The sequence below is a fragment of the Dama dama genome, chromosome 15 (assembly GCF_033118175.1).
Source record: "Dama dama isolate Ldn47 chromosome 15, ASM3311817v1, whole genome shotgun sequence".
Lineage (NCBI taxonomy): Eukaryota > Metazoa > Chordata > Mammalia > Artiodactyla > Cervidae > Dama > Dama dama.
Genome location: NC_083695.1, coordinates 26,901,822 through 26,929,178, shown reverse-complemented (window position 1 = coordinate 26,929,178; position 27,357 = coordinate 26,901,822). Strand labels below are relative to the sequence as shown.

The 27,357-nt window shown below is 37.9% G+C and overlaps 1 protein-coding gene across 1 annotated transcript in view; it reads left to right on the top strand.

Moving 5' to 3' along the window:
- The window catches only part of CTNNA3 (catenin alpha 3), a 1,844,203-nt gene that overhangs the window by 470,888 nt on the left and 1,345,958 nt on the right, over positions 1-27,357 (top strand). The window contains exon 7 of the mRNA XM_061163003.1: positions 3,081-3,344. Within this exon, the coding sequence (XP_061018986.1) occupies positions 3,081-3,344 (264 nt within the window). The remainder of the gene's footprint in view (positions 1-3,080; positions 3,345-27,357) is intronic.

The following is a 27,357-nucleotide window of genomic DNA, read 5'->3' as shown; positions in this document are numbered from 1 at the left end:
GACAGCCTTTATTTTGAGAAAAGAAGGAGCTAAAAATATAGTAGTGCAGCCATTTATTAGCCTCAGGCAGCATTATTCCAAGGTAGAGGAGTCTTGTGAATTAGTCATGGGATTTGCAATCAGAAGATTTAAGTTTACATCTCAGTTCTTCTGCCAGCTTTTTAATCTCCCAATACTAAATATCTATTTAGTTAAAATGGGGCTGATAACACCAGCCTAACTGCCTCAAGGGGTGTTGTGATGATCAGTGAGATACTCTCCAGAAACACTTTATAAACTATAAGTCATTGTATAATACATATGACCCAGCAATTCCACTCCTGGGCATACACACTGAGGAAACCAGATCTGAAAGAGACATGTGCACCCCAATGTTCATCGCAGCACTGTTTATAATAGCCAGGACATGGAAGCAACCTAGATGCTCATCACCAGATGAATGGGTAAGGAAGCTGTGGTACATATACACCATGGAATATTACTCAGCCATTAAAAAGAATTCATTTGAATCAGTTCTAATGAGACGGATAAAACTGGAGATAAAATACAGAGTGAAGTAAGCCAGAAAGATAAACACCAATACAGTATACTAATGCATATATATATAGAATTTAGAAAGATGGTAATGATAACCCTATATCCTAGACAGAAAAAGAGACACAGATGTATAGAACAGACTTTTGGACTCTATGGGAGAAGGTGAGGGTGGGATGATCTGAGAGAACAGCATCAAAACATGTATATTATCAAGTGTGAAACAGGTCGCCAGTCCAGGTTGGATGCATGAGACAAGTGCTCGGGGCTGGTGCACTGGGATGACCCAGAGGGGTGGGATGGGGAGGGAGGTGGGAGGGGGATCAGGATGGGGAACACATGTAAATCCATGGCTGATTCATGTCAATGTATGGCAAAAACCACTACAATATTGTAAAGTAATTAGCCTCCAACTAATAAAAATAATTGGGGGAAAAAAAAGCAAAAAAACACAATCCTCATCCTTGTATAATAGCAAATGAGAGAAATCCTTTCCTTGCAAGAAGCTGTTAAGATCATGTCTTAGCAGTCACACTGACTTGTGTTACAATGCAAGAAATGCTACATTTAGCTCAGTCAGTTGGCGCAGGAACCCATACCATACCTAACTTTCTGAAAGATAAAATTTGGGGGTATGTCAGATAAAAATTAAATGTATAATTTATGATTTTTTCTACCCCTAATTCTGAGTTTCCAAACTTTTTAAAGGTATTACTACATTTCAGGCAATAAATACAAATCACTGTGCAACAAATCGTGGAAAGTTAATGCGTAAGATCCTGGAGATGTCACTCTTGCAGGAAGCCAGTTTTCTCATCTTAAAAAGAGGAATAATAGCTACCATGAGTTTTTATAAGTATTACATGAGATATTATGTGTGGAATGCATAAATTATTGTTCAGTTCACTTGAGTTAGTTTTCTTTAAAGTACACTTTTTATTTTATATTAATAATTTTAGATTTCTGGGAAAGTTGCAAAGATAATACAGAAATTTCTGATCTACTCTTCTGATTTCCTGCACTGTTAATGTCTTACATTTGCCACAATGAGCAAACATTGATGAATTACTGTTAACTAAACTCTGGACTTTATTTGGAATTCATCACTTTTTCCCTTAATGTCTTCCTTCTGTTCCGGGATCTGATCCAGGGTTCTGTGTTGCATTTACTTGTCATGTCGCTCCAGTTTTCTCTGCTCTGTGATAGTTCCTCAGTCAGTCTCTTTGTTTTCTGGGACCTTAATCAGGAGTACTGTCCAGATATCATGCAGGATTTTCCCCAATCTGGTTTTGTTTGTTGTTGTTTTTTCATGATTAGATTGAGACTATGGGCTTTGGAGAGAATTCCGGGCAGGTGAAGTAGTCATCTTGTCATAACATATCAAGAATCACTCGATATCTTTGTGAGATCATTTGAGGTCAACGTTCATCTCTTGGCTAAGATAGTACTTGCCAGGGATTTTTCCTGTAGGTTTGAGTTGGTTTTGATCCACTATCACTTACATAGGACTTTCTCTTTCCAATCCTCCCACTGTTTGAAATGCTTTTTATTTATATTTATTGCAAATGTCATCTCTGAGGAATTATCTCCTCTGACCACCCAAGCTAAACTAGCTTCTCTTCTTGTCAGTTGCTGACACTCACTTTTGTGTTTTCTTGATGGAATTTATCGTTACCTGAGATTGTCTTATGTATTTCTTTACATAGTTTACCATTTGCTTTCGGTCCCCTTTCCCTCAAACAAGAATATAAGCCTCAGGAGAACAAGGTCCCTGTAGGATTATTCCCTTCTGTGCACTTGACATCTAAGCACAAGGGCTGAGCTGAGCTGAAGTAGCTCAGTCGTGTCTGACTCTTTGTGACCCCATGGACTGTAGCTCCCCAGGCTCCTCGGTCCATGGGATTTTCCAAGCATGAATACTGGAGTGGGTTGCCATTTCCTTCACCAGGGGATCTTCCCAACCCAGGGATCGAACCTGGGTCTCCCACATTGTAGGCAGATGCTTTACCATCTGAGCTACCAGGGAAGCCCCAAGAGCTAGCATATACTAAATGCTCAATAACTATGTGTTGAATAAATGTTGAAGAAAGAAAGATCCAAGATTAATTTATTAGCAAGTATTTCTGAAAAAGAATGAACGATAGCTGAATGATGGGAGGTTTAATTTAGTATTCTTAACTGGTTTAGTTTTAACAAAAAGATTAAATGGAAGTATCATGTGTAGGCAAATAGGTAATCAGCATCCTTGGAATTGAAGCCCTCTTATAATTCAGTTAATAATGTAAAGGCCAGAGTATTCTGACATAAGTATATGGCTGACACAAAGTTATTGCACATCTGTACCATTGTGTTCTTTATTTTCTAATTGGTAAGCATTATAGAACTTTTAACATAATCAAGAGTGTAGAAATAATTTATGCCCTTAAGTTTAACTTATAGTTATGACTTCCTAGTATCTATTATCTTTTTGTTTGTATTGGCAGAAAAATGGAGCTTCTTTGTATAAATCTTTCTTCCATAACCTCTCTTTTTATTTCTCTCCTCAGGACCTAAAATCTCCAAATCAGAGGGATGAAATTGCAGGTGCCCGGGCCTCATTGAAGGAGAACTCCCCCATACTGCATTCAATTTGTTCAGCTTGTTTGGAACATTCTGACGTTGCATCCCTTAAAGCTAGCAAGGACACAGTTTGTGGAGAAATTCAGAATGCCCTCAAAGTAATTTCAAATGCTTCACAGGGCATCCAGAACATGTTAGCCCCACCAGAGCCTCAGGCAGCAACACTGGGAAGTGCCCTTGATGAGCTTGAGGTAAGTTGAGAGAAAATTAAAATGTGATTTGATATGCCAGTATGAAAATAATTAAATATGTGTGTTTTAAGATGCTTGGGTTGGAGTTCAGAGCATGAGTAAATAAAAATCCTACTCAGTCTCAATCATTGTCTGTGTTTTCCAGTGAACTTATTAGCAGGTAGATATTCTACCAGTGAGGAGAAGGAAATGGCAACCCACTCCAGTATTCTTGCCTAGAGAATCCTGTGGACTGAGGAGCTTGGTGGGCTGCCATCTATGGGGTCTCACAGAGTCAGACATGACTGAAGTGACATAGCAAGCATGCATGCACTGGAGAAGGAAGTGGCAACCCACTCCAGTGTTCTTGCCTGGAGAATCCCAGGGACAGAGGAGCCTGGTGGACTGCCTTCTATGGGGTCACACAGAGTCGGACACGACTGAAGCGACTTAGCAGCAGCAGCAGCATTCTACCAGTGGGTTTCGTGGGTGGCTCAGTGGGAAAGAATCTGCCTGCAATGCAGGAGACATGGGTTCAATCCCTGGGTCGAGAAGATCCTCTGAAGTAGGAAATGCCAACCCATTCCAGTATTCTTGCTTGGGAAATTCCCTGGACAGAAGAGCCTGGAGGATTACAGTCCACGGGGTCGCAAAAGAGGTGACACGACTGAGTGACTGAACAACAACCACATTCTATCCATAGACTTCTGATTCCTTTACATCTCTTCCAAGGACGTCAATGAATTTAAATTGTGATGGTTAATTCGATTGACATGACTTTATTTTACACAGATCAATTTATGAAATATAGAATTTATTCATTCCAAGAATACTTATTATTGAACTGTTCTTTCTGTTTGGGGTATAATTGAGCACTGCTCTCATGACCTCTTTACATTTTAGTCTGGGCTAGGGTGGCTAGTGAATATTGAGGCTAAATTTTGCAAGAAGAGCCAGCTGGATTTGACAGTTCAAGTTAGTTGTAGGGTGTGAAAGAAAGGGAAGAGTCATGGCTGGTGTTGCAGTTTAGATCCTCTAGAAGCACACACTAGACAGAGTTTGGGATACAACGTGTTATTAGGAATTAACGTCTAGGAAGGAAGAGGAAGGGAGCAGGACTGAGTAGAGGATGAAGTCTACCTGTGAGCTGGACCTCCAAAGCTGAACTAGTGAGCAGGGAGCTCTGGTGAGAGTCTTAACCTCAAGTGTATCTTGTCGGGCAAAAATAGTCAGGCCTCTTTCAGTCACTGGAGGCAGGTCACCCTGCCCTGGAAAGGGTTTGACCTGCAGACATGGGGAGTAGGGTCACCTCTCTATAGCTGAGGCAGATCCTGAAGGAACTGACAGCCAGGGACATTTGCTGGTCCCAGTCTCCACAGCTAGGCAGCAAGTCCTACCTGGAAGGGAGACATGGGCAGTACATCTCTGTTCCTCCCACAGATAATTATGAGGTTTTCGTTGTTGTTTGTTTTTTGGCTTGAGCAATTGGATGAGTTTTTATCGATTATGATGGGGAAGACATGGGTGAAGTCAGTTTTGAGAGGAAGATCAGCAACTTAGTTTTAAAAATGTTGAGCTGAGATATTTCTCAGACATTCCAGTATAATGTCAAAGATCATTGGTTATCCAAGTCAGATATGTACTTGTGTAATGGGAGACAATTCTATATAATGCTTAAAGATAAGAGTTCAGGAGACCAAGTGTCTGGGTTCCTATCTCAGCTGTGGTGGTTACTGCCCATGCAATCTTAAGTAAGCTATTTTATTCAACTCTTAATTTTCTAATTTTCTTACCTATAAATTGAGAATAATAATAATAGGACCTATATCTTAGTGTTGTCTGACTCAGTGAATAATAATACATGTAAAAATGATCACAGCAGTGACTGGCATATAATAAGTTCTCAGTAGATTTTAGCTTTCATTATTAGTGGTGGAGGGGACTATTTGGAAGCAGATACTTCCATAATGAAAAAAAAAAGCACAGTTAAAATTACTAAAGTTTTACTGATAACTTAAAAAAAAGCACATAGCCTGTAATTCTTGTGTTGCTCTTAACATTATTACTTTCACAATAAACTTATTAGATATATAATTCATTTAAGTTTAAAATAACCTTTCCATATGCTTTTACTTTAGTCACACATCTTAAACAGACATTTTCATTTCTAATCTAATATTATTAGATTCCTAATTATTGGCATCAATGAAAAAAATCTATTAAGTTCCCAATTATTAGCATTTGTGTGAAAATTTTAGAACCTGTGTGTCTAGATAAGGTGGAAAAATAATGATGATTCTTTAATAATATCCAATCATCTAAATGTTTGCCCTGTGTAATGAGTACTTGGTAAACTTGTCTATTAGATGAGTGTTTTTTCTTCTCAATAAGATTGAAAAATACCCTGTAGGCAAGGTTATGTTTTTAACTAATTTTATACCAGTGATACTAGCAGAACGTTAGATCCCCCATATAACAATATGTAGCGTTTTTTGATAGCTAAACATCTAAGATAAATTTATCACTTGTTACAAGTGTCCATATAAGTGGGGGCTTCCCAGGTGGCTTAGTGGTAAAGAATCTGCCTGCATTGTAGGAGACATGTAGAATGTAGGGTTCACTCTCTAGGTCTGGAAGATCTCCTGGGGAAGGATATGGCAACCCATTTCAGTGTTCTTGCCTGGAAAATCCCATGAACAGAGGAGCTGGTGGGCTACAGTCTATGGGGTTGCAAAGGGTTGGACTCAGCTTACCCACTAAATAACAACAAACCATAGAAGTGGGTTTTTGTTGTTGTTGTTGTTGTTTTACAGAAAATAAAACAGATTTATATTAATCTTTTCCAAATCAGAAGGCTAGTGAGTGGTAGTAATCAGGATCTAGTCTGTCTGACTTTGGAAGATATTTCTAACTTCTGTGTTATACTGAATTCTCACAGGTAGAGATTAATGTGCTTAATTGAAATTCAACAAAATTTATCCTACAATTCTTAGTTTATTGGAGCCATCAGAAAAATTATAAATGTAACTTAGCCCCAAAGATGGCATAACTTTTTATTGAAAATTTATTTTCTGGGTACTTGTGTTACTTAAGTAGAAATAGTCTGTATATGGGGAGTGACTAGAATGGTGAGGTGAAATTTGCAAGAGTGGACAGATAGGATTGCGTATCATATTTTTCATAGTACTAAACAGAATTGTGTCAGGGGATGCTTGTGTAAGAGGTTCAGGTTATCCCAGATACTTTTTTCGATATTAGGGTTATAGAAGAAGGCAGAAGATTTTGAAGTTGTCTTCCTTCAGGTGCTTCTCTTTTCTCGCTTTAGTTGAAAGTGATAGGCAAGAAATGGCAGTGGTTGGAGAAAAGGAAAAAGTAGTGTGTGTGTGTGTGTGTGTGTGTGTGTAGCTTGGATGAGAGTGGGCATACACATAGTAATAGAGACTTCCTTTTCATAAGATAAGTGGCTGACTCCCTTATCAGGACAGGATGGAATTTCAAATATATTGCCCAGAAATCCCAATACTGTCTCAACAACCTTTGAAATTCAGTTCCAGCCAAAGTTAGGGACAGAAAGCTGGTATAAAAGTGCTTCAATTTTATATACATTTTATACCCAAGTTATAAATAGCTTCTGAGGCTGTCTGAACTAGATAAAGCAGAATTTATTGAGCATTTAGCCTTTTAAAATGATTTCGTAAATTAAATGGTTGCACTTTTCTTTATTTACAGGAAGCGGTATTGGTAAAGGATCCAAAACAACCTTTGCTCTATCTTGCTTCTGCAAACATAATACTATGAAATAAATTGATGTAGTAAATACTCTGTTGGGAGTAAGTCTCATTAATGTTTATAGTGTAGAAATGTATCAGAGTGCTTACTCAACAACTACCAAGCTGAAGCTTCGTTAAATCTTTCATTCTGGTCCATAGCTGGTTGCGGAAATGAAACCTGAGATTTACTGTTGGAGAAAGTAGAAGCTGAATTAGAACACTGTCTCAGCTAAACCGATTAATTTATTGGAAAAGCTAATGTGAATTATAGAGTGTTATTTCTGCATTTATGACTGAATGAGAATTGAGAAGGGTCCAATTGTAGATTAACAGAATTTTGAATATATTTTAAGTCAGAAACTTTGCCAGTGGAAATTGCTTTGAACCTTCAAGTCTACTAAGGTGTATTTGCTCTTGTGTGTAAGGAAAACAACTTTTATAATCATAATCCACAGAATTATCCAGATTCTCTTGTGATAAAGATGATAATAACAAAGGAGTTTTGTAGTATTGTCTCATTTTCAAAGAGCTGTCACCGTTTGTATTCTTATCTTTTTTCTTTGTATTCATTTATGTGTCATCATTCATATATTCCTTTATTCAGTGCTGTATCCCCAACACCTGGAACAATGCTGTATACATAGTAAATGTTAGGTAAATATCAATGAAAGAATGAAGGAAATAATGAGTATAGAAATAGTGCCTGTCATTTTGCAATATTGGAATGAGAAGCATTTTCTCCTTATCCCCATTTTTGCACTTTTCTCCAACTTGTAATGTATGTTGTTGGAGTATGTACTTTATTTTGCCTAACTTTTAACTGGGCTGAAAATTTATAGTGAAGAAAACCATAGGGAAAAATATCTGGATGATATGCTGCTCAGATTCCTTTCTGTCATAAGAGAGCCCAAAGAGAAAAAAATCTTTTCCCAGTAGCTTTCTTGCCTTAGTTTATGTTCCATGTAACTGCCAGGCTATGCTGCCTTTTACTGAGAGTAATAATTCTGAGATATGTAGATCTTGTATTCTTATATTTTTATCTGAGAGAGAAAACAGGACCTCTATTAATCAAATTAGTATTTAGGAGCTAAAGAAAAATAGGCATCAGTAATATCTAGAAGCAATTTAATATGAAAACATCATTTGAGTTTTAGGGATATGGTGAACTAGAAGAACTAAAATTAATGGATAAAACATTCTTAACTATGTGGATAATCTGATGGGTGAATTAGGGAAATTTCCTGGGGCCAGCCAGGTGCTAAGAGCAGAAATCCAAACTAGCAAGCCAGCACCTGCATTGTGATATGCAATACAGGGAATTTCTTTTGCATTATTGCCTGTAACTTGGATTTTGAAAGATCATGAACTGAGGACAAAAGACAAAGCCTGTTAGCTGAAAAGGCACATGAGACCCTTTCAAGAATCTGAGAATCCTTTTATTTGACCACCTCACTGGATAAACAACAACAACACTAGCCTCTACAGCAGTAGGTAGTAGGAAAGCTTGACTGGCTTAATTTGGCCCTAGGTGGTTCAGGAAAAAAAAAAATACAAAATGTCTTGGAAATTTTCTAGGTCTATTCTTATCTGGACTTTGAGTCAAAAGTTATATTATCCGTATAGCCTCTAAAACCAGCTGAAAATGTAAAGGATCCTGTTTTGGTAATACATGGAAGTAACTGTCAGAAGTAAGCTCAAATTCTCTCTGCACCATACTCTCAGTCCACAAAATATTCTCATCCAAGTTCAAGGAAAATAAATTGTCACAAGACACACAAATAAACAAGATACATGAATGAAATTTTGTAGAAATAGCAAACTGCAGAATCAGATCTGAAAACACTGCAGATGCTGAAATAGTAAGATAATAAATGTAAATTAGTATGCTTAATAAATATTATTTTCTCATTTACTCAGTACAGTATGAGGAGTATAATGAAGAAACTAAAGTCTATCAAAATTGATCAGACAGAACTACCTAAAATGACAAACATATTGTGGAAAATTCAATAGTTAGGCAAAACAAGAGATTAGATAGCAAATTAATGATCTGAAAGATGTATTTGAAGCTATTTGCAATACACCACAGAGACACAAAATAAGGTATTTAAAGAAAACAGTTAAGATGGAGGATAGTGTGACAAGATCTAAAATAATCTGATATGAGATACAGAAGAAGAAAAGTATAAAACAAATCCTAAGAATTTCCTAGAACTAATGGAAGACAACAAAATCCATAGTTAAAAATTCCAATGATTTCCAGGCAAGATATATAGAAAGAAATCCATATTTATACATATTGTAATGAAACTGAAGAACACCAAATGCAAAAAGAATATTTTAAAAAGAAAATAGGGTTAGCTTTATTCTCAGCAAAATTGCCCTGGAGCAGGAAATGGCAACCCATTCCAACTTTCTTGCAGTAGCAACCCACTCCACCCAATCCCATGGACAGAGGAGTCTGGCGGGCTACAGTCCATGGGGTTGCAAAGAGTAGGACATGACTGTGTGATTAAACCATCACCACCAACAGCAAGATTGCAGAATAGGAGGCTCCTGACTTTTCCCTCTAGCCATAAACACACTGAGTAAACAACTACATATCTATCAGTTGCCTCTGAGAGAAATCCAGAAAATAGTTGAGAGATTCCTGCATGTTGGTCAACTATGAAAATGCCCACCTCAAAAGAGTCAGGAAAAACTGAAACACACTCTCATCATAAACTCCGTTCTTAACACAACCTCATACAGTTGAGAGGAATCTCTCAGCTTCTCCTTGAGGACAAAAGATTTTGCCACATATCTAGCACTCCAACTTTTCTGGCTGTTATCCAAGGGACTGTCTACTAGCTTGTCTATGTTTGGCAGCTGATGGAGCCCAGTGTTTGCTAGACCTTTGGGGCCATAAAGAACAAAAAGCTAGTTCTCAAATGATTCATGTAGCTCTTCCCACTGACTCAGTTTAGAATGAGCAGGCAATAAAGCCCAGCTTCCAGTTCTCCTTGGAAGGGATTAGAATGCACATGACTCTTCTAGTTGCTGACTAGATTCTGGATTCTAACTCAGCTGTCTTTGGGAACTGATGAGACAGGCAATCACTAGTCTCCTAGGACTTTGAACCTGTGTGTGGGCACTTTCCATGGCTTTTCTTCTGGCTTACTCCAGTGAAATAAACCAAGTCACCATCTTCTTCCTGAAAGGAGCTGGACTACACATCTAGTATAGTAGACTCTTCTGACTACTGGCTGAAGATCTAGTTTCTCACTTGCCTGCCTCTGGGAGCCAGTGCAGCCATATATTCTCTAGTTTCTTGGGGTCCACAGAGAACAAAGTGGCAGTTTTGAATGAGCCCTGAACCTCTTTCCACAACTCCTTTCCCAGGCTGGTGCCAGCGATAAAGCCCAGCTACTCGTTTCTTCCTGTTAGGGGTTTGATGACAGATCTAGTGTCCCAGCTTTTCCAGTTAGACTAGCACAGAAATTTGAGAAGCATCCAGATTAGCTGGATGGGCTGATTATTGGGGTTCATCTCTTACTTTAGACCAGTCCCTCAGCTTAGAGAGGTGGCTCTTTTATCTAATTCATAGAAATCAACAGAAATAGTTAAGGGGGAAAAAAAACCAAGGAACTATGTTCCAAACAAAAGAACAAACTCTCCAGGAGTGGACTATAGTGAAATAAAGATTTGTGATATATCAAACAGATAATCCAAAATAATGATTAGGAAGGTGCTCAGTGAGGTTAGCAGAGCAACTTATGAACAAAGTAAGAATTTTAACAAAGAGAAAATGATGAAAAAATAAGCAAATCATAGAGCTGAATAATGCAATTGGATGGGAAAAAAATCAACAGATGGAGTTTAGCACAGACTAGATCAAACAGGAGTATGACAAAACTGTATATTGTCTCCCTGTTTATTCAACTTATATGCATAGTATGTCATTAATGAACTGTTTCCAATTTGAGCTTGCAAGAGAACAGTAAAGAAACCTAAAAGGAATAGAATATATTAATATAACTTGATTACATCACAAGCAAAAGAAAGATTCTATAGTGAGGGTCAACAAAGACAAAAGCATGTTATTTGGAAAGACTAATAAAATTGATGACTTGCTGGTGAGATATATTAGGAAGAAGGATTCAGTTCAGTTCAGTTGCTCAGTCGTGTCCAACTCTCAGTGACCCCATGGACTGTCAAGGCAAACTTCCCTGTCCATCACCAACTACCGGAGCTTGCACAAACTCAGGCCCATCAGATTGGTGATGCTATCGAGCCATCTCAGCCTCTGTCATTCCTTTTTCCACCTGCCTTTGATCTTTTCCAGAATTGGGGTCTTTGGCATTGGGCCAAAGTATTGGAGCTTCAGCTTCAGCATCAGCCCTTCCAATGAATATTCAGGACTGATTTCCTTTAGGATGGACTGGTTTGATCTCCTTGAAGTCCAAGGGACTCTCAAGAGTCTTCTACAACAGCACAGTTCAAAAGCCTCAATTATTCAGTGCTCAGCTTTCTTTATGGTCCAACTCTCACCATACATGACACCTGCAAAAACCATAGATGTGACTAGATGGATCTTTGTTGGCAAAGTAATGTCTCTGCTTTTTAAGAGCTATCTAGGTTGGTCATAGCATTTCTTCCAAGGAACAAGCGTCTTTTAATTTCATGGCGGCAGTCACCATCTGCAGTGATTTTGGAGCCCAAGAATATAGTCTCTCACTATTTCCACTGTTTCCCCATCTATTTGCCATGAAGTGGTGGTACCGATGTCATGATCTTCGTTTTCTGAATGTTGAGTTTTAAGCCAGCTTTCTCACTGTCCTCTTTCACTTTCATCAAGAGGCTCTTTAGCTCCTCTTTGCTTTTTGCCATAAGGGTGATGTCATCTGCATATCTGAAGTTATTGATATTTCTTCCTGCAATCTTGATTCCAGCTTCTGTTTCATCCAAACCAGCATTTCACATGATTCAGGGTGACAATATATATCCTTGATGTACTCCTTTCCCAATCTGAAACCAGTCCATTGTTCCATGTCTGGTACTAACATCTGTTTCTTAACTTACATACAGATTTCTCAAGAGACGGTCAGGTCGTCTAGTATTCCCATCTCTTGAAGAATTTTCCACCATTTGGTGGTGATCCACACATTCAAAGGCTTTAGGATAGTCAATGAAGTAGAAGTAGATGTTTTTCTGGAATTCTCTTGCTTTTCTCATGATCCCATGGATATTGGCAATTTGATCTTTTATTCTTCTGCCTTTTCTAAATCCAGCTTGAACATCTGGAAGTTCTCGTTTCATGTGTCGTTGAAGCCTAGCTTGGAGAATTTTTGAGCATTACTTTGCTAGTGTGTGAGATGAGTGCAATTGTGTGGTAGTTGGAACATTCGTTGGCATTGCCTTTCTTTTGGATTGGAAGGAAAACTAACCTTTTCCAGTCCTGTGGCCACTGCTGAGTTACACAAATTTGCTGGAATATTGAGTGCAACACTTTCACAGCGTCATTTTTAAGGATTTGAAATAGCTCAGCTGGTATTCGATCACCTCCACTAACTTTGTTCATAGTGATGCTTACTAAGGCCTACTTGACTTTGCACTCCAGGATGTCCCACTCTAGGTGAGTAATCACACTATCACGTTTATCTGGGTCATTAAGATCTGTTTTGTACAGCTCTTCTGTGTATTCTTGCCACCTCTTAATCTCTTTTTCTTCTGTTAGATCCATACCCTATCTGTACTTTATTATGCCCATCTTTGCATGAAGTGTTCCCTTGGTATCTCTAATTTTCTTGAAGAGATTTCTAGTCTTTTCCATTCTATTGTTTTCCTCTCTTTCTTTGCATTGCTTATTTAGGAAGGCTTTCTTATCTCTCCTTGCTATTCTTTGGAACTCTGCATTCAAATGAGTGTATCTTTCCTTTTCTCCTTTGGCTTTCACTTCTCTTCTTTTCTCAGCTATTTGTAAGACCTCCCCAGACAACCATTTGGCCTTTTTGCATTTCTTTTTCTTGAGGATGGTTTTGATCATTGCCTTCTGTACAATGTTATGAACCTCTGTCCATAGTTTTTCAGGCACTCTATCAGATCTAATCCCTTGAATCTATTTTTCATTTCCACTGTATAATTGAAAGGGATTTGATTTAGGTCATACATGAATGGTCTAGTGGCTCTCCCTCCTTTCTTCAATTTAAGTCTCAGTTTTACAATGAGAGTTCATGATCTGAACCACAGTCAGCTCCTGGTCTTATTTCTCAGACCATATAAAGCTTCTCCATCTTCGGCTGCAAGGAATATAATCAATCTGATTTCGGTATTGACCATCTGGTTATGTCCATGTGCAGAGTTGTCTCTTGTGTTGTTGGAAATGGGTGTTTGCTATGTCCAGTGCATTCTCTTCACAAAATTGTTAGCCTTAGCTCTGCTTCATTTTTTACTCCAAACTTGCCTGTTACTCCAAGTATCTCTTGACTTCCTAATTTAGCATTTCTGTCCCTTGTGATGAAAAGGACTTATTTCTTGTTGCTAGTTCTAGAAAGTCTTGTAGGTCATCATAGAACCATTCAACTTCAGTTTCTTCAGCATTAGTGGTTGGGGCATAGACTTGGATTATTGTGATATTGAATGATTTGCCTTGGAAACTCACTCTGTAGTTTTTGAGACTGTACCTCCTAAGTACTGCATTTTGCACTCCTTGTTGACTAAGATGACTGTTCCATTTCTTCTAATGGATCCTTGCCCATTGTAGTAGACGTAATTGTCATCTGAATTAAATTCGCCCATTTCAGCCCATTTTAGTTCACTGATTTCTAAAATGTCAATGTTCACTCATGCTATCTCCTGTTTGACCACTTCTAATTTACCTTGATTCATGGACCTAACATTCTGGATGGATGTTATATATGGATATAACATAACTATAAGTATATGAAGAATTTTATCTTAATAAAAATGAAAATTTGGATGAAATTTAGAAAAATTTCTGGGAAAACATAATTTAGCAGAACTGACTCAAGAATAGATAATGTGCATTAAAGAACTGAATTAGTAGTTAACAGTTTTTATCCAAAACAAACTCTAGTCTCAAATATGTTTATGAAGAGTACTAAAAATCCTTTTGGGTATATGTAAATATAACTTCCTAAGAACGACAAAAGAAATACCAGCTTTTCAATTCACTAAATGAAGCTGGTGAAATCAATACCAACAGTTCATGGTTAAGACAAGGAAGAAAATTCACATGCCAATCTAAGGATGCAGAAATCTTAAATTGTAAGCAGACTGTTAAGCAATAAAAAACTCATTATAATAAAGTTAGATTTATTCTGGGAATGTGATGCTAGTTCAACATTAGAATATCTACAGATGTTATTTACCCAAGAGAAAAAAAAGATATTTTAATCTCAGAGGATATAGAAAACTTTTGAAGAATTCAATATAGTTTATTTGAAACTTCTAGCAAGTTAGAGAATAAATTTTCTTTACTTAATAAAGGGTTCCTATTAATTTTTATAGTGAACTTTATATTTACATTTGAGTCATTAAAACTATTCCTCTTAAAATTAGAAATGTGAGTATAATGAATGAAAATGAATAAGTTATAGCAGTGCATATTATCATGAAAAGAAAGTGAAAGTGAAAGTCGCTCAGTTGTGTCCGACTCTTTATGACCCCATTGTACTCCATAGTCCATGGAATTCTTCTGGCCAGAATACTGGAGTCAGTAGCCTTTCCCTTCTCCAGGGGATCTTCCCAACCCAGGGATCGAACAAAGGTCTCCTGTATTGCAGGTGGATTCTTTACCAGCTGAGTCACAAGGGAAACTCTACAGATAGTAACATGAGTGAATACCACATCATAAAGCTTTACCTAACAAAGAGCAGCCATGTAAGAATCCATGCAAAATGTTTCCCTTTATATAAAGGTTGAGACATGCAAAACTAAACCATATATCTATCTACCTATATGTATATAGTGGTATGGGCATATATGGTAAGTTATAAGGAGAAGGAGAGAATATTTAATGCAAAATGTAAAAGTGGAGTGGGTAGAGAGAGAGAGTGCATAGCCACATCAGGAGCTTTAAAGTTACTGGGCACAATTCATTTTCATAAGCTCCATTGTTTCATGGATGCTTTATTATTATTATTCACTCATATTCTTGTGTATGAAGTAGTTCTTAAAATTTAATTAAATATATTACAATAAGATGATAAATTTGCGAATAGGTTATGTTACAAGATGCTCATTAAATTTAATAAATATTTGTTAAATCTAGTCTGTATGAGGCATTGTTCTAGGTACTGGCTTAATACTATCACCTTACATTTGCACTATTTAGCATGTTTATTTACATATTTTCATATTAGGACCAAATTGCCTTGTGGAGCAAATAGGTTAGAAATTGTTATGTCCTTTTTTTTTTCATTTATTTTTATTAGTTGGAGGCTAATTGCTTTACAATATTGTAGTGGTTTTTGCCATACATTGACATGAATCAGCCATGGATCTACATGTGTTCCCCATCCCGATCCCGCCTCCCACCTCCCTCCCCATCCCATCCCTCTGGGTCTTCCCAGTGCACCAGCCCCAAGCACTTGTCTTATGTCCTTTTTAAAGAAGCAAACTACTCTTCTGTCAAGTTGCATTACTTGTCTATGTTGAAAAGAAACAAGAATTAGAAGACATACCTTAAGCTTGTTTCTCATGACCACCTCCCTTCAGTAACTGCCCTTTCTAAATAATAGCTCTTGTGACAAATGATGGCCAATGTTGAAATTCAATTAGACCTTGAGTTTAATATATTAGTTTAATATATTTGCATATGTTTTTAATACATTTGTTTATCCTATTTTTCCCTATTAGATGTCGAGTTCTTGAGTAGATGAATCATATCTTATTATTTATATTCCCCACTTCTTAGCACAGTTCCGGGGACATAGTAATTGTTTAATAAATATTTGTTGTAAAGATGAGTAGCTGACATTTGAACCTGGTGACAGATTTTAATGTATCTAATGAATATTACCCAAGAATAGGACAACAAAATCTCTTATATATGATGATTAAAAAAGGAAGGGATTGAGTACCTTGTAATTAAAATATGTAGATAATAATGATTGCTAGACCTTGCTTGCTCTTGGCCTCTTGGAACTATTAGATACATGCTGTACATGATATTACTGAGAATGTTCAATCTTATAACTCCATGAATGTGGTATCAAACTTAGACATGACTTCTAGGAGCTAGATACAGTTATGATTTTATTTCAATTTTCCAAAACCTGAAAAAGGTAAACCTGCAATCTAGAGCACAATTTTAAAACAAGTTCTTACGAAGTATTTGCATCTTGAGTTTCATGTCAGCCAGTTGATCATCAATATTTGTTAGCTTTGTTGTTGCTCAGTGGCTCAGTCATGCCTTGCTCTTTGCAACCCTGTGAATTGCAGCATGCCAGGCTTCCCTGACCTGTACCACGTCCCTGAACTTGATCAAACTCATGTCCATTGAGTCAGTGATGCCATCCAACCATCTCATCCTCTGTCATCCCCTTCTCCTCCTCCCTTCAGTCTTTCCCAGCATCAGGGTATGTTCTAACGAGACAGCTCTTCACATCAGGTGGCCAAAACATTGGAGCTTCAGCTTTAAAATCAGTCCTTCCAATGAATACTCAGGATTGATTTCCTTTAGGATTGACTTGTTTGATCGCTTTGGAGTCCAGTGGACTCTCAAGAGTCTTCTCCAACACCACAGTTCAAAAGCTTCAATTCTTTGGCACTCAGTCTTCTTTATAGTCCAAATCTCACATCCATACATGGCTACTGGAAAAACCATAGCTTTGACTAGACGGACCTTTGTCAGCAAAGTAATGTCTCTGCTTTTTAATATGCTGACTATGTTGATCATAGCTTTTCTTCCAGGAGCAAGTGTCTTTTAATTTTATGGCTGCAGTCACCATTGGCATTGATTTTGGAGCCCCCCAAAATAAAGTCTGTCACTGTTTCAACTGTTTCCCCATCTATTTGCCGTGAAGTGATGGGACTGGATGCCGTGATCTTAGTTTTCTGAATGTTGAGTTTTAAGCCAAATTTTTCACTCTCCTCTTTAACTTTCATCAAGAGGCTCTTTAGTTCTTCACTTTCTGCCATAAAGATGGTGTCATCTGCGTATCTGAGGTTATTGATATTTCTCCCGGCAGTCTCGATTCTAGCTTGTGCTTCATCTAGCCTGACATTCTGCATGATGTACTCTGCATATAAATTGAATAAGCAGGGTACAAATATACAGCCTTGACATACTCCTTTCCCAATTTTGAACCAGTCTATTGTTCCATGTCTGGTACGAACTGTTGCTTCTTGACCTGCATACAGGTGTCTCAGGTGGCAGGTATGGTGACTGGTATTCCCATCTCTTGAAGAATTTTCTGCAGTTGGTTGTGATCCACATAGTCAAAGGCTTTGGCATAGTCAATAAAGCAGAAATAGATATTTTCCTGCAACTCTGTTGCTTTTTCTATGATGCAATGGATGTTGGCAATTTGATTTCTTATTCCTCTGCCTTTTCTAAATCCAGCTTGAACATTTAGAATTTCTCAGTTCATGTACTGTTAAAGCTTAGCTTGAAGAATTTTGAGCATTACTTTGCTAGCATGTGAAATGAGTGCAATTATGTGGTAGTTTGAACATTCTTTGGCATTGATTTTCTTTGGGATTGGAATGAAAACTGACCTTTTCCAGTCCTGTGGTGATTGCTAAGTTTTCCAAATTTGCTGGCATATTGAGTGCAGCACTTTCACAGCATCATCTTTTAGGATTTGAAACAGCTCAACTGGAATTCCATCATCTCCATTAGCTTTGTTCTTAGTGATCCTTCCAAAGGTCCATTTTTTTTTTTTTTTTCCAGTGGGTTTTGTCATACATTGATATGAATCAGCCATGGATTTACATGTATTCCCAATCCCGATCCCCCCTCCCACCTCCCTCTCCACCCGATTCCTCTGGGTCTTCCCAGTGCACCAGGCCGGAGCACTTGTCTCGTGCATCCCACCTGGGCTGGTGATCTGTTTCACCATAGATAGTATACATGCTGTTTTTTTGAAATATCCCACCCTCACATTCTCCCACAAAGTTCAAAAGTCTGTTCTGTATTTCTGTGTCTCTTTTTCTGTTCTGCATATAGGGTTATCGTTATCACCTTTCTAAATTCCATATACATGTGTCAGTATGCTGTAATGTTCTTTATCTTTCTGGCTTACTTCACTCTGTATAAGGGGCTCCAGCTTCATCCATCTCATTAGGACTGGTTCAAATGAATTCTTTTTAATGGCTGAGTAATATTCCATGGTGTATATGTACCACAGCTTCCTTATCCATTCATCTGCTGATGGGCATCTAGGTTGCTTCCATGTCCTGGCTATTATAAACAGTGCTGCAATGAACATTGGGGTGCACGTGTCTCTTTCAGATCTGGTTTGACTTCACACTCTAGGATGTCTGGCTCTAGGTGAGTGATCACAGTATCATGGTTATCTGGGTCATTAAAATCTCTTTTATTAGCTACCTCTTCTCTAGTCCCTCATTGTCATATCCTTCATGGAACTAGAAAAGAAGTAGAAGAAATTGTCTGTGATTCTAAGAATTGCATGCTGATTTAGGAGATGTATGTAAACCAAGCTATTAGAATTCAACACGGCATTCTTCCTTGAAACCCTCACTCATGGGTCGTAAGTTGTGCTCTCCAGGAAAACTACTGTGGGATGAAATTTAGTACTATGTAGTGTTAGTTTCATGTTATTAGGGATTTCCCTAGTGGAAAATAATAATAAGAAAAAGGGGGGGGAATAAATACAGGAAGTAATAAAGAGACTATGTAATAGGAGTGGACAATTCACACTTAATGTTGGTTGAAATTTAGCTTAGGAAAGTTCTTTTCAGGCATATTATTAGAAGGCCAAATAGAGCAGTTTTTATGTTTATTTGTTGTTTATTCATTTGGCTTTCCAAGTTGCTCAGTGGTAAAGAATCCACCTGCCAATCAGGAGACGTGTTTTCAATCCCTGGTTTGGGAAGATCACCTGGAGAAGGAAATAATTACCCACTCCAGTTTTCTTGTCTGGGAAATCCCATGAACAGAGGACTCAGGGATTGAACCCAGATCTGCATTGGCAGACAGATACTTTACATCTGAGCCACCAGGGAAGCCCACATATTCATGGAACCTACACAAAAATGGGTCAAAGGCAAAAAAGAAAACTTCAATAAATTGTGCAAAGTAGAAAAGAGTGAACAATGAATGACATTAGGAACATGTTTCATCTACTTTTTTTAGTCCAAATATTACAATTCTGACTTTTCCTACTTAATTATTTGTAAAGATATCTTTTGTTAATTAAGTTTTCTGTTTATTTTAAAATTTAATTTATGCTTTTATCATTATTAACTTCTACTTTTTAATTTTTGAAGGTTAATTTTGCTTTTATTTTAACTTTATTTTTGACTGTGCTGGGTCTTTGTTGCTGTGTGGGCTTTTCTCTAGCTGCGGTTGCAGGCTTCTCATTGCAGTTGCTTCTCGTTGCAGTTGTTGTAGAGTATGGGCTCTATGGCATGCCAGCTTCAATAGTTCCAGACATAGGCTCAGTAGTAGTGGCTCCTGGACTCTAGAACACAGGCTCAGTAATTGTGGCACATGGGCTTAGTTGCCCCATAGCATATGGGATCTTCCCAGACCAGGGACAGAACCCATGTCTCCTGCATTGGGAAGAGAATTCTTTACCACTAAGCCACTAGGAAAGCCGAATTTTGTTGTTCTTTTGTATCTTGAGTGCATTTATTTAATTTTTAGTCTTCCCCATTTTTTTCTTAATGTCTTAAATTTATTCATGGTGTCATATTCTTCTCTGGATACATTATATTTGAGAAGCAGTACTATTTACTTTGGGCTTCCCAGGTGGCACTAGAGGCAAAGAACCCACCTATCAATGCAGGAGATGTAAGAGATGTGGGTTGTATCCATTGGTCCAGAAGATTCCCTGGAGGAGGGCGTGGCAACCCACTCCTGTATTCTTGCTAGAGAATCCCATGGACAGAGGTGCCTGATGGGTTGCAAAAAGTCGGACACATCTGAAGTGACTTTTTTCTAAATATGCACAAATTTTAATTAGTATTTTTCTTTTGTTTTTTTGCCTAAGAGTCTTAAAAGAACATTTTAAAAATTTAAACTTGGCTTTGAAACTTGGTTTGTTTTTGTCATCTTTTAAAAATAATATCTAATTTCACTGAATTTTGGTAATAAAATATAGGTTTTATTTCGGAAAGCTTTTTGGAATTTTTGGGGAAAACTTCAGGGATTATTTTGGAGCTTAATTCATGTTTTTTAAAAATAGTTTATCTATTTGAAAAAAAATGTGCATTCTCCTTTTGTTCATAGAGACTTCTAAAAATTTATTTTCTTAAACTTCTTAATTGTAATAAATGAATTATCTTAATGTTTACTCTTATTTCTACCTCATTGGTTAGAGTTCAAATCTCCCATATTAAAGTGGATTTCCATTTTCTGTTTGTATTTCTAGTGGCATTTTATTCTATACATTTACTTGTTTATTTTTATTATTATTTTAAATTGAAATATAGTTGATGCACATTGTTATGTAAGTTTTATGTTTGCTACATAGTGATTTGACACTGGCATGCATTATGAAATGATCACCATGATTTCTCTAGTAACCATTGTCTCATTACAAAGTTACTACAATACTATTTACTGTATTCCTTACGCTGTGTATTATGTTCCTGTGGCTTACTTATTTTATACCTGCAGGTTTTTACTTCTTTATCTTCATCATCTGTTTCCCTCACCCCTACTCTCTCCCTTCTGATAACCACTCATTTGTTCTTTGTATCTCTTTATTTTTTTTTTTTCATTTATTTTTATTAGTTGGAGGCTAATTACTTTACAATATTGTAGTGGGTTTTGTCATACATTGACATGAATCAGCCATGGATTTACATTGTATCTCTTTTTGTTTTGGTTTTTTTTTTTTTTAGATTCCACATTTAACTGAGATCATATGGGATTTGTTTTTCTCTGACTTATTTCACTTAGCATAATATCTTCCGCATCCATTCATGTTGGTGTAAATGGCAGATGTGATTTTTAATGTTTGAGTACTATTCCATTTTATGTATGAATCATAGCTCCTTTTTCTTACATTTTTCTTTTTTATTGTATAATTGACTTACAATATTATGTTAGCTTCAGGTGTAAGCATAATGATTCAGTATTTTTTCTTTTTTGCAGAATATACTCCATTATGGATATAAGATAATGATTTTAATCCCTTTTTGTACATTATAACCTTATTGCGTATCTATTTTATACCTAACATTTTGTATCTGTTAATCTCATAGCCCCAAATTGTCCCTTCCTCTTCTCTCTCTACTTGATAACAAGTTTGTTTTATATATCTTTGAGTGTTTCTATTTTATACATACATTCATTTGTATTATTTTTTAGATCCCACATATAAGTGATATCATGTAGTATTTGTCTTTTTCTAACCTGTTTTACTAAGCATCATATTCTTTAGGTCAGTTCACACTACTGCAAATGGCAGCATTTCATTCTTTCTTATGACAGAGTAACATTCCATTATATATCTATATGTACCACATCTTCTTCTTCCAGCTGTCTGTTGATGGGCCATTGGGTTACATTCATATCTTAGCTATTATAAATAGTGCTACTATGGACATTGAGGCACATGTATCTTTTTGAATTAGTGTTTTCTTTGTTCCATATACATAACAAGGAGTGGAATTGCCAAATTATATAGCAACTCTAGTTTTAGGTTTTTGAGGAACCTCTACACCATTTTCCATAGTGGCTGCACCAAGTCACATTCTCACTAAAGTGTATGAGAGATCCCTTTTCTCCACATTTTTTTATTGGAGACTTTTTGTTTATACATTTTTAGATTTATAGACTTTTTTGATTAGCCATTCTGACAGGTGTTAGGTGATATCTCTTTGTGGTTTTGATATATATTTCTCTAATAATTTGTGGTGCTGAGCATCTTATCATGTGCCTGTTATAGCCATTTGTATGTCTTGTTTGGTCTCTGGGTATTCTGCCCTTTTTCTGATTGGATCTTTTTTGAGTTTTATGAACTAGTTGTGTGTTTTGAGTATTAACCTCTTCCCAGTCATATCATTTGCAAATATTTTCTACCATTTGATGTGTTGTCTTTTCATGTTGTCTATTGTTTATTTTGCTGTACAAAAACTTTTAAGTTTGATGTAGTTCCATTTGTTTATTTTTGCTGTTATTTCTTTTGCCTCAAGAAACTGATTCAAGAAAATATTGCTATGGTGTATGTAAGAGTGTTTTGCCTGTGTTCACTTCTAGGGGATTCATGGAATTCAGTCTTTCCTTTAGGTCTTTTTTTTTTTTTCACATTTATTTTTATTAGTTGGAGGCTAATTACTTTACAATATTGTAGTGGTTTTTGTCATACATTGACATGAATCAGCCATGGATTTACATGTATTCCCCATCCCGATCCCTCCTCTCATCTCCCTCTCCACCTGATTCCTCTGGGTCTTCCCAGTGCACCAGGCCCGAGCACTTGTCTCATGCATCCAGCCTGGGCTGGTGATCTGTTTCACCCTAGATAATATACATGTTTCGATGCTGTTCTCTTGAAACATCCCACCCTCGCCTTTAGGTCTTTAAAGCATTTTGTATGTGGTGCATAATGGAACATTCTAATCTCTCTGTTTTACATGTGGCTGTCCAAATTTCCCAGTTCTCTTGTTAGACTGTCTTTTTTCTATTTTATATTCTTGCCTCCTGTGTTTGTATTAACTGACCATAATTACATGGTTTATTTGGGCTTCCCAGGTGGCACTAGTGCTAAAGACCCCGACTGCCAATGCAGGAGATGAAAGAGATGCAACGTAAGAGACACAGGTCAGGAAGATCACCTGGTGGAGGGCATGGCAACCAATTCCAGTGTTCTTGCCTGGAGAATCCCATGGACAGAGGAGCCTGCCTGGGCTACAGTCCATAGGGTAGCAAAGAATCGGACATGACTGAAGCAACTTAGCAAGTGCATGGGTTTATTTATGGGCTCTCTATTCTGTTCCATTGATCTATGAGTCCATTTTCATGACAATACCATGGCACATATTGTAGGCTTTTGATTTGTGGTTATCATGGACTTCATATACATTGACCCATATTTATATCTATTTGATTTAAACTGATGGTCATTTAAATTCCAACATATCTAAAAAAATCTACATTTCTTACACCCTGTCTACATTTTCTGAGACCAAACTATGGTGGAGGTGATGAAGATAATGGCAACCTCCTTCAAAAGGTCCCATGCACGCAGTACCGCACTCAGTGCCCCCGACCCTGCAGCAGGCCACTGCCAACCCACGCCTCCGCTGGAGACTCTTTCACACTCACAGGCAAGTCTGGCTCAGTCTCCTGTGGGCTCACTGCTCCTTTCTCCTGGGTCCTGGTGCACACAGGTTTTGTTTGTGCCCTCCAAGAGTCTTTTCCCCATCCTGTGTAAGTTCTGTAATTAAATCCCGCTGTCCTCCAATGTCAGGCTCCCTGGGGTTTCTCATGCCCTTTGCCAGACCACCAGGTTGGGAAATCTGTTGTGGGTCCCAGAACTTTCTTAATAGTGCGAGAATGTATTTGGTATAATTGTTCTGCAGTTTGTGGGTCATCTGCTCGGCAGCTCTATGGTGGGGTTAATGGCGACCTCCTCCAAGAGGGCTTATGCCCCACCCAGAACTGCTACACCCAGAGCCTCTGCCCCAGCAGCAGGCCACTGCTGGCCTATAGCAGGAGACACTCAAACACTCAAAGGCAGGTCTGGCTCAGTCTATATGGGGTCTCCTGGAGTGCACAAGATTTTGTCTGAGCCCTCTGAGCATCTCTCGTGGGTGTGGGGTTTGATTCTAAATGAGATTTAGCCCCTCTTACCATCTTGCTGGGGCTTCTCCTTTGCCCTTGGATGTGGGGTATCTTTTTCTGGTGGGATCCACCATTCTCCTGCTGATGGTTATTCAACAGCGAGTTGTAACTTTGGAGTTCTCGTAGGAGAAGATGAGTGCAGAAACTGGGCCATAGCCAATCCCAGAGGTAAGGTCAGTTTTCATTCCAATCCCAAAGAAAGACAATGCCAAAGAATGTTCAAAATACCACACAATTGCACTCATCTCACACACTAGCAAAGGAATGCTCAAAATTTTCCAAGCCAGGCTTCAACAGTATGTAAAATGAGAACTTACAGATTTTCGAGCTGGATTTAGAAAAGGCAGAGGAACCAGAGATCAAATTGCCAACATACACTGGATCATCTAAAAAGCAAGAGAGTTCCAGAAAAACCATCTACTTCTGCTTTATTGACAATGTCAAAGCCTTTTGATCTACATCTATGATGGTGTAGATCACAACAAACGGTGGAAAATTCTGAAAGAGATGGGAATACCAGACCACCTTACCTGTCTCCTGAGAAATCTGTATGCAGGTCAAGAAGCAACAGTTAGAATTTGACATGGAACAACAGACTGGTTCCAAATTGGGAAAGGAGTACGTCAAGGTTATATGTTGTCACCCTGCTTATTTAACTTATGTGCAGAGTATATCATGGGAAATACCAGGCTGAATGAAGCACAAGCTGGAATCAAGATTGCAGAGAGAAATATCAATAACCCTAGATACAAAGATGACACCAACCTTATGGAAGAAAGTAAAGAAGAACTAAAGAGCCTCTTGATGAAAGTGAAAGATGAGAGTGAAAAAGTTGACTTAAAACTCAACATTCAGAAAACTAAGATCGTGGCATTTGGTCCCATCACTTCATGGCAAATAGATGGGGGAACAATTGAAACAAGGACAGACTTTATCTTTTGGGCTCCTAAATCACTGCAGATGGTGTTGGAAGCCATGAAATTAAAAGACACTTACTCCTTGGAAAAAAAGCTATGACCAATCTAGATAGCATGTTAAAAAGCAGAGATATTGCTTTGCCACAAAGGTCTGTCTAGTCAAAGCTATGGTTTTTCCAGTAGTCATGTATGGGTGTGAGAGTTGAACTATAAAGAAAGCTGAGTGCTGAAGAAATGGTGCTTTTGAAATGTGGTGTTGGAGAAGACTCTTGAGAGTCCCTTGGACAGCAAGGAGATCCAACCAGTCAATCCTAAAGGAAATCAGTCCTGAATATTCATTGGAAGTACTGATGCTGAAGCTGATGCAAAGCTTATCCAATACTTTAGCCACTTGATGCAAAGAACTGACTCATTGGAAAAGACCCTGATGATGGGAAAGATTGAAGCCAGGAGGAGAAGGGGATGACAGAGGATGAGATGGTTGAATGGCATCACCGACTTGATGGATGTGAGTTTGAGCAAGCTCTGGGAGTTCATGATGGACAGGGAGGCCTGGCATGCTACAGTCCACGGGGTCGCAAAGAGTCACACAAAATTGAGTGACTGCACTAAACTGAACTATATTTTCTGTCTTTGATGTCATATTTTATGTCTTCCTGCTTATCCTTTTATTGCTTATTATGGTTGATTTTACATTTTTTTCTTTTAATATATGTACTAGCTTATTTAAGTGACCTTCAATCCTTACTATATTTTTGTCTTTCCACCTGCTCTTCTCCCTGGATGATTTCCGTTACTCTACCTAACAGATTGCTTATATGTTATTCTGTGTCACTTAGTCTGTTTCTTATTGCTTCTACTTTTTTATTTTGATATTGTGTTCTTTATATTTTCTAGTTCCTTGTTAAAATCATTTTTGTTGAGATTAATCTTCTTCCCTCATTCAGTTTGCATTTTTATTACCAATATTTTGAACTCTTTGTCTGATAAATTGCTTATTTCTGTTTCATTATTTATTTTTTCAGGGGTTTTCTCTTGCTCTTTCAGTTGAGAGTAGTTCCTCTGCATTTCATTTTACTTAACTTTCTCTGTCTCTATGAATATAGGTGAAGCATTTATCTATTGTGATCTTGAAGAGGTGTTCTTATGTGAGAGCATTCTTAGGTAGACTTCGTATGCCCAATGCCTTTTGTGGGACTGCTGCAATTGATGTGTATGCCAGTCCTGTTTTTCCCCAGGGTATTCTGGCCACTATTATCTTAGTAGTTGGTGTGGCTGGTGGTAGAAGAGCTAAAGCTGGTGAAGGATGTGGAGTGATTTGGGCCAGGGAATTTGCTTGGCTTGAACTGGGAAGTATAGAGAAGTGGCAGCTGCTAGGGCAGACCTGCCCTGCCTGGAGGCAAGTCAGGACCATGCACTCTTCCTGAGTGGAATCTAGTTTCATAAGTCTTTCTACCTGTCCCAGCCATTCTGTTAGCAGCCAATGGGTTTTTTTATTATGTGCAGGACCCTAGAACTAGAACACCCAGTCTGTGACTTGACTTGCTGACTTCACAAAGTGAGTATCTGCCCCTGTGATGTCTCTTTGCCTCTTAATCTCCTCCCAGATGTACAGGTCCTGACCTGATGCTTTTCTTCCAGTGCTGTGTAACTGTGTGTGTTTCAGCCTTGGTTATAGGAGTTCTTTTGTAGTTTCCAGTTCGTTTTCCATGAAATTGTTCCAAATGTGTCAGGAAGCATTTAACAAGAGGCTTCCTGTGTGCTGTTTTGGATCTGTCAGGAACCCTCTGGCCCTTATCAATTCCTGAATATTCAGGAATTAAGAGGAGAGGAATTAAGAGGAATCCAGGCATTTCCTTTCTTAGTTTCTCATTATGGTGATAAGTACCCTCTTCTCTCTTTAATAGGGATCACCTTATGTTTTGTAAGTCTGGAATTTTAAACTTTATCTTTGCTGAGAATAACTACCTTGATCACAATAAACTGTGGAAAATTCTGAAAGAGATGGGAATACCAGACCACCTGACCTGCCTCTTGAGAAACCTGTATGCAGGTCAGGAAGCAACAGTTAGAAATGAACATGGAACAACAGACTGGTTCCCAATAGGAAAAGGAGTACGTCAAGGCTGTATATTGTCACTCTGCTTCTTTAACTTATATGCAGAGTACATCATGAGAAATGCTGGGCTGGAAGAAGCACAAGCGGGAATCAAGATTGCCAGGAGAAATATCAATAACCTCAGATATGCAGATGACACCACCCTTATGGTAGAGAGTGAAGAGGAACTAAAAAGCCTCTTGATTAAAGTGAAAGAGGAGAATGAAAAAGTTGGCTTAAAGCTGAACATTCAGGAAACTAAGAT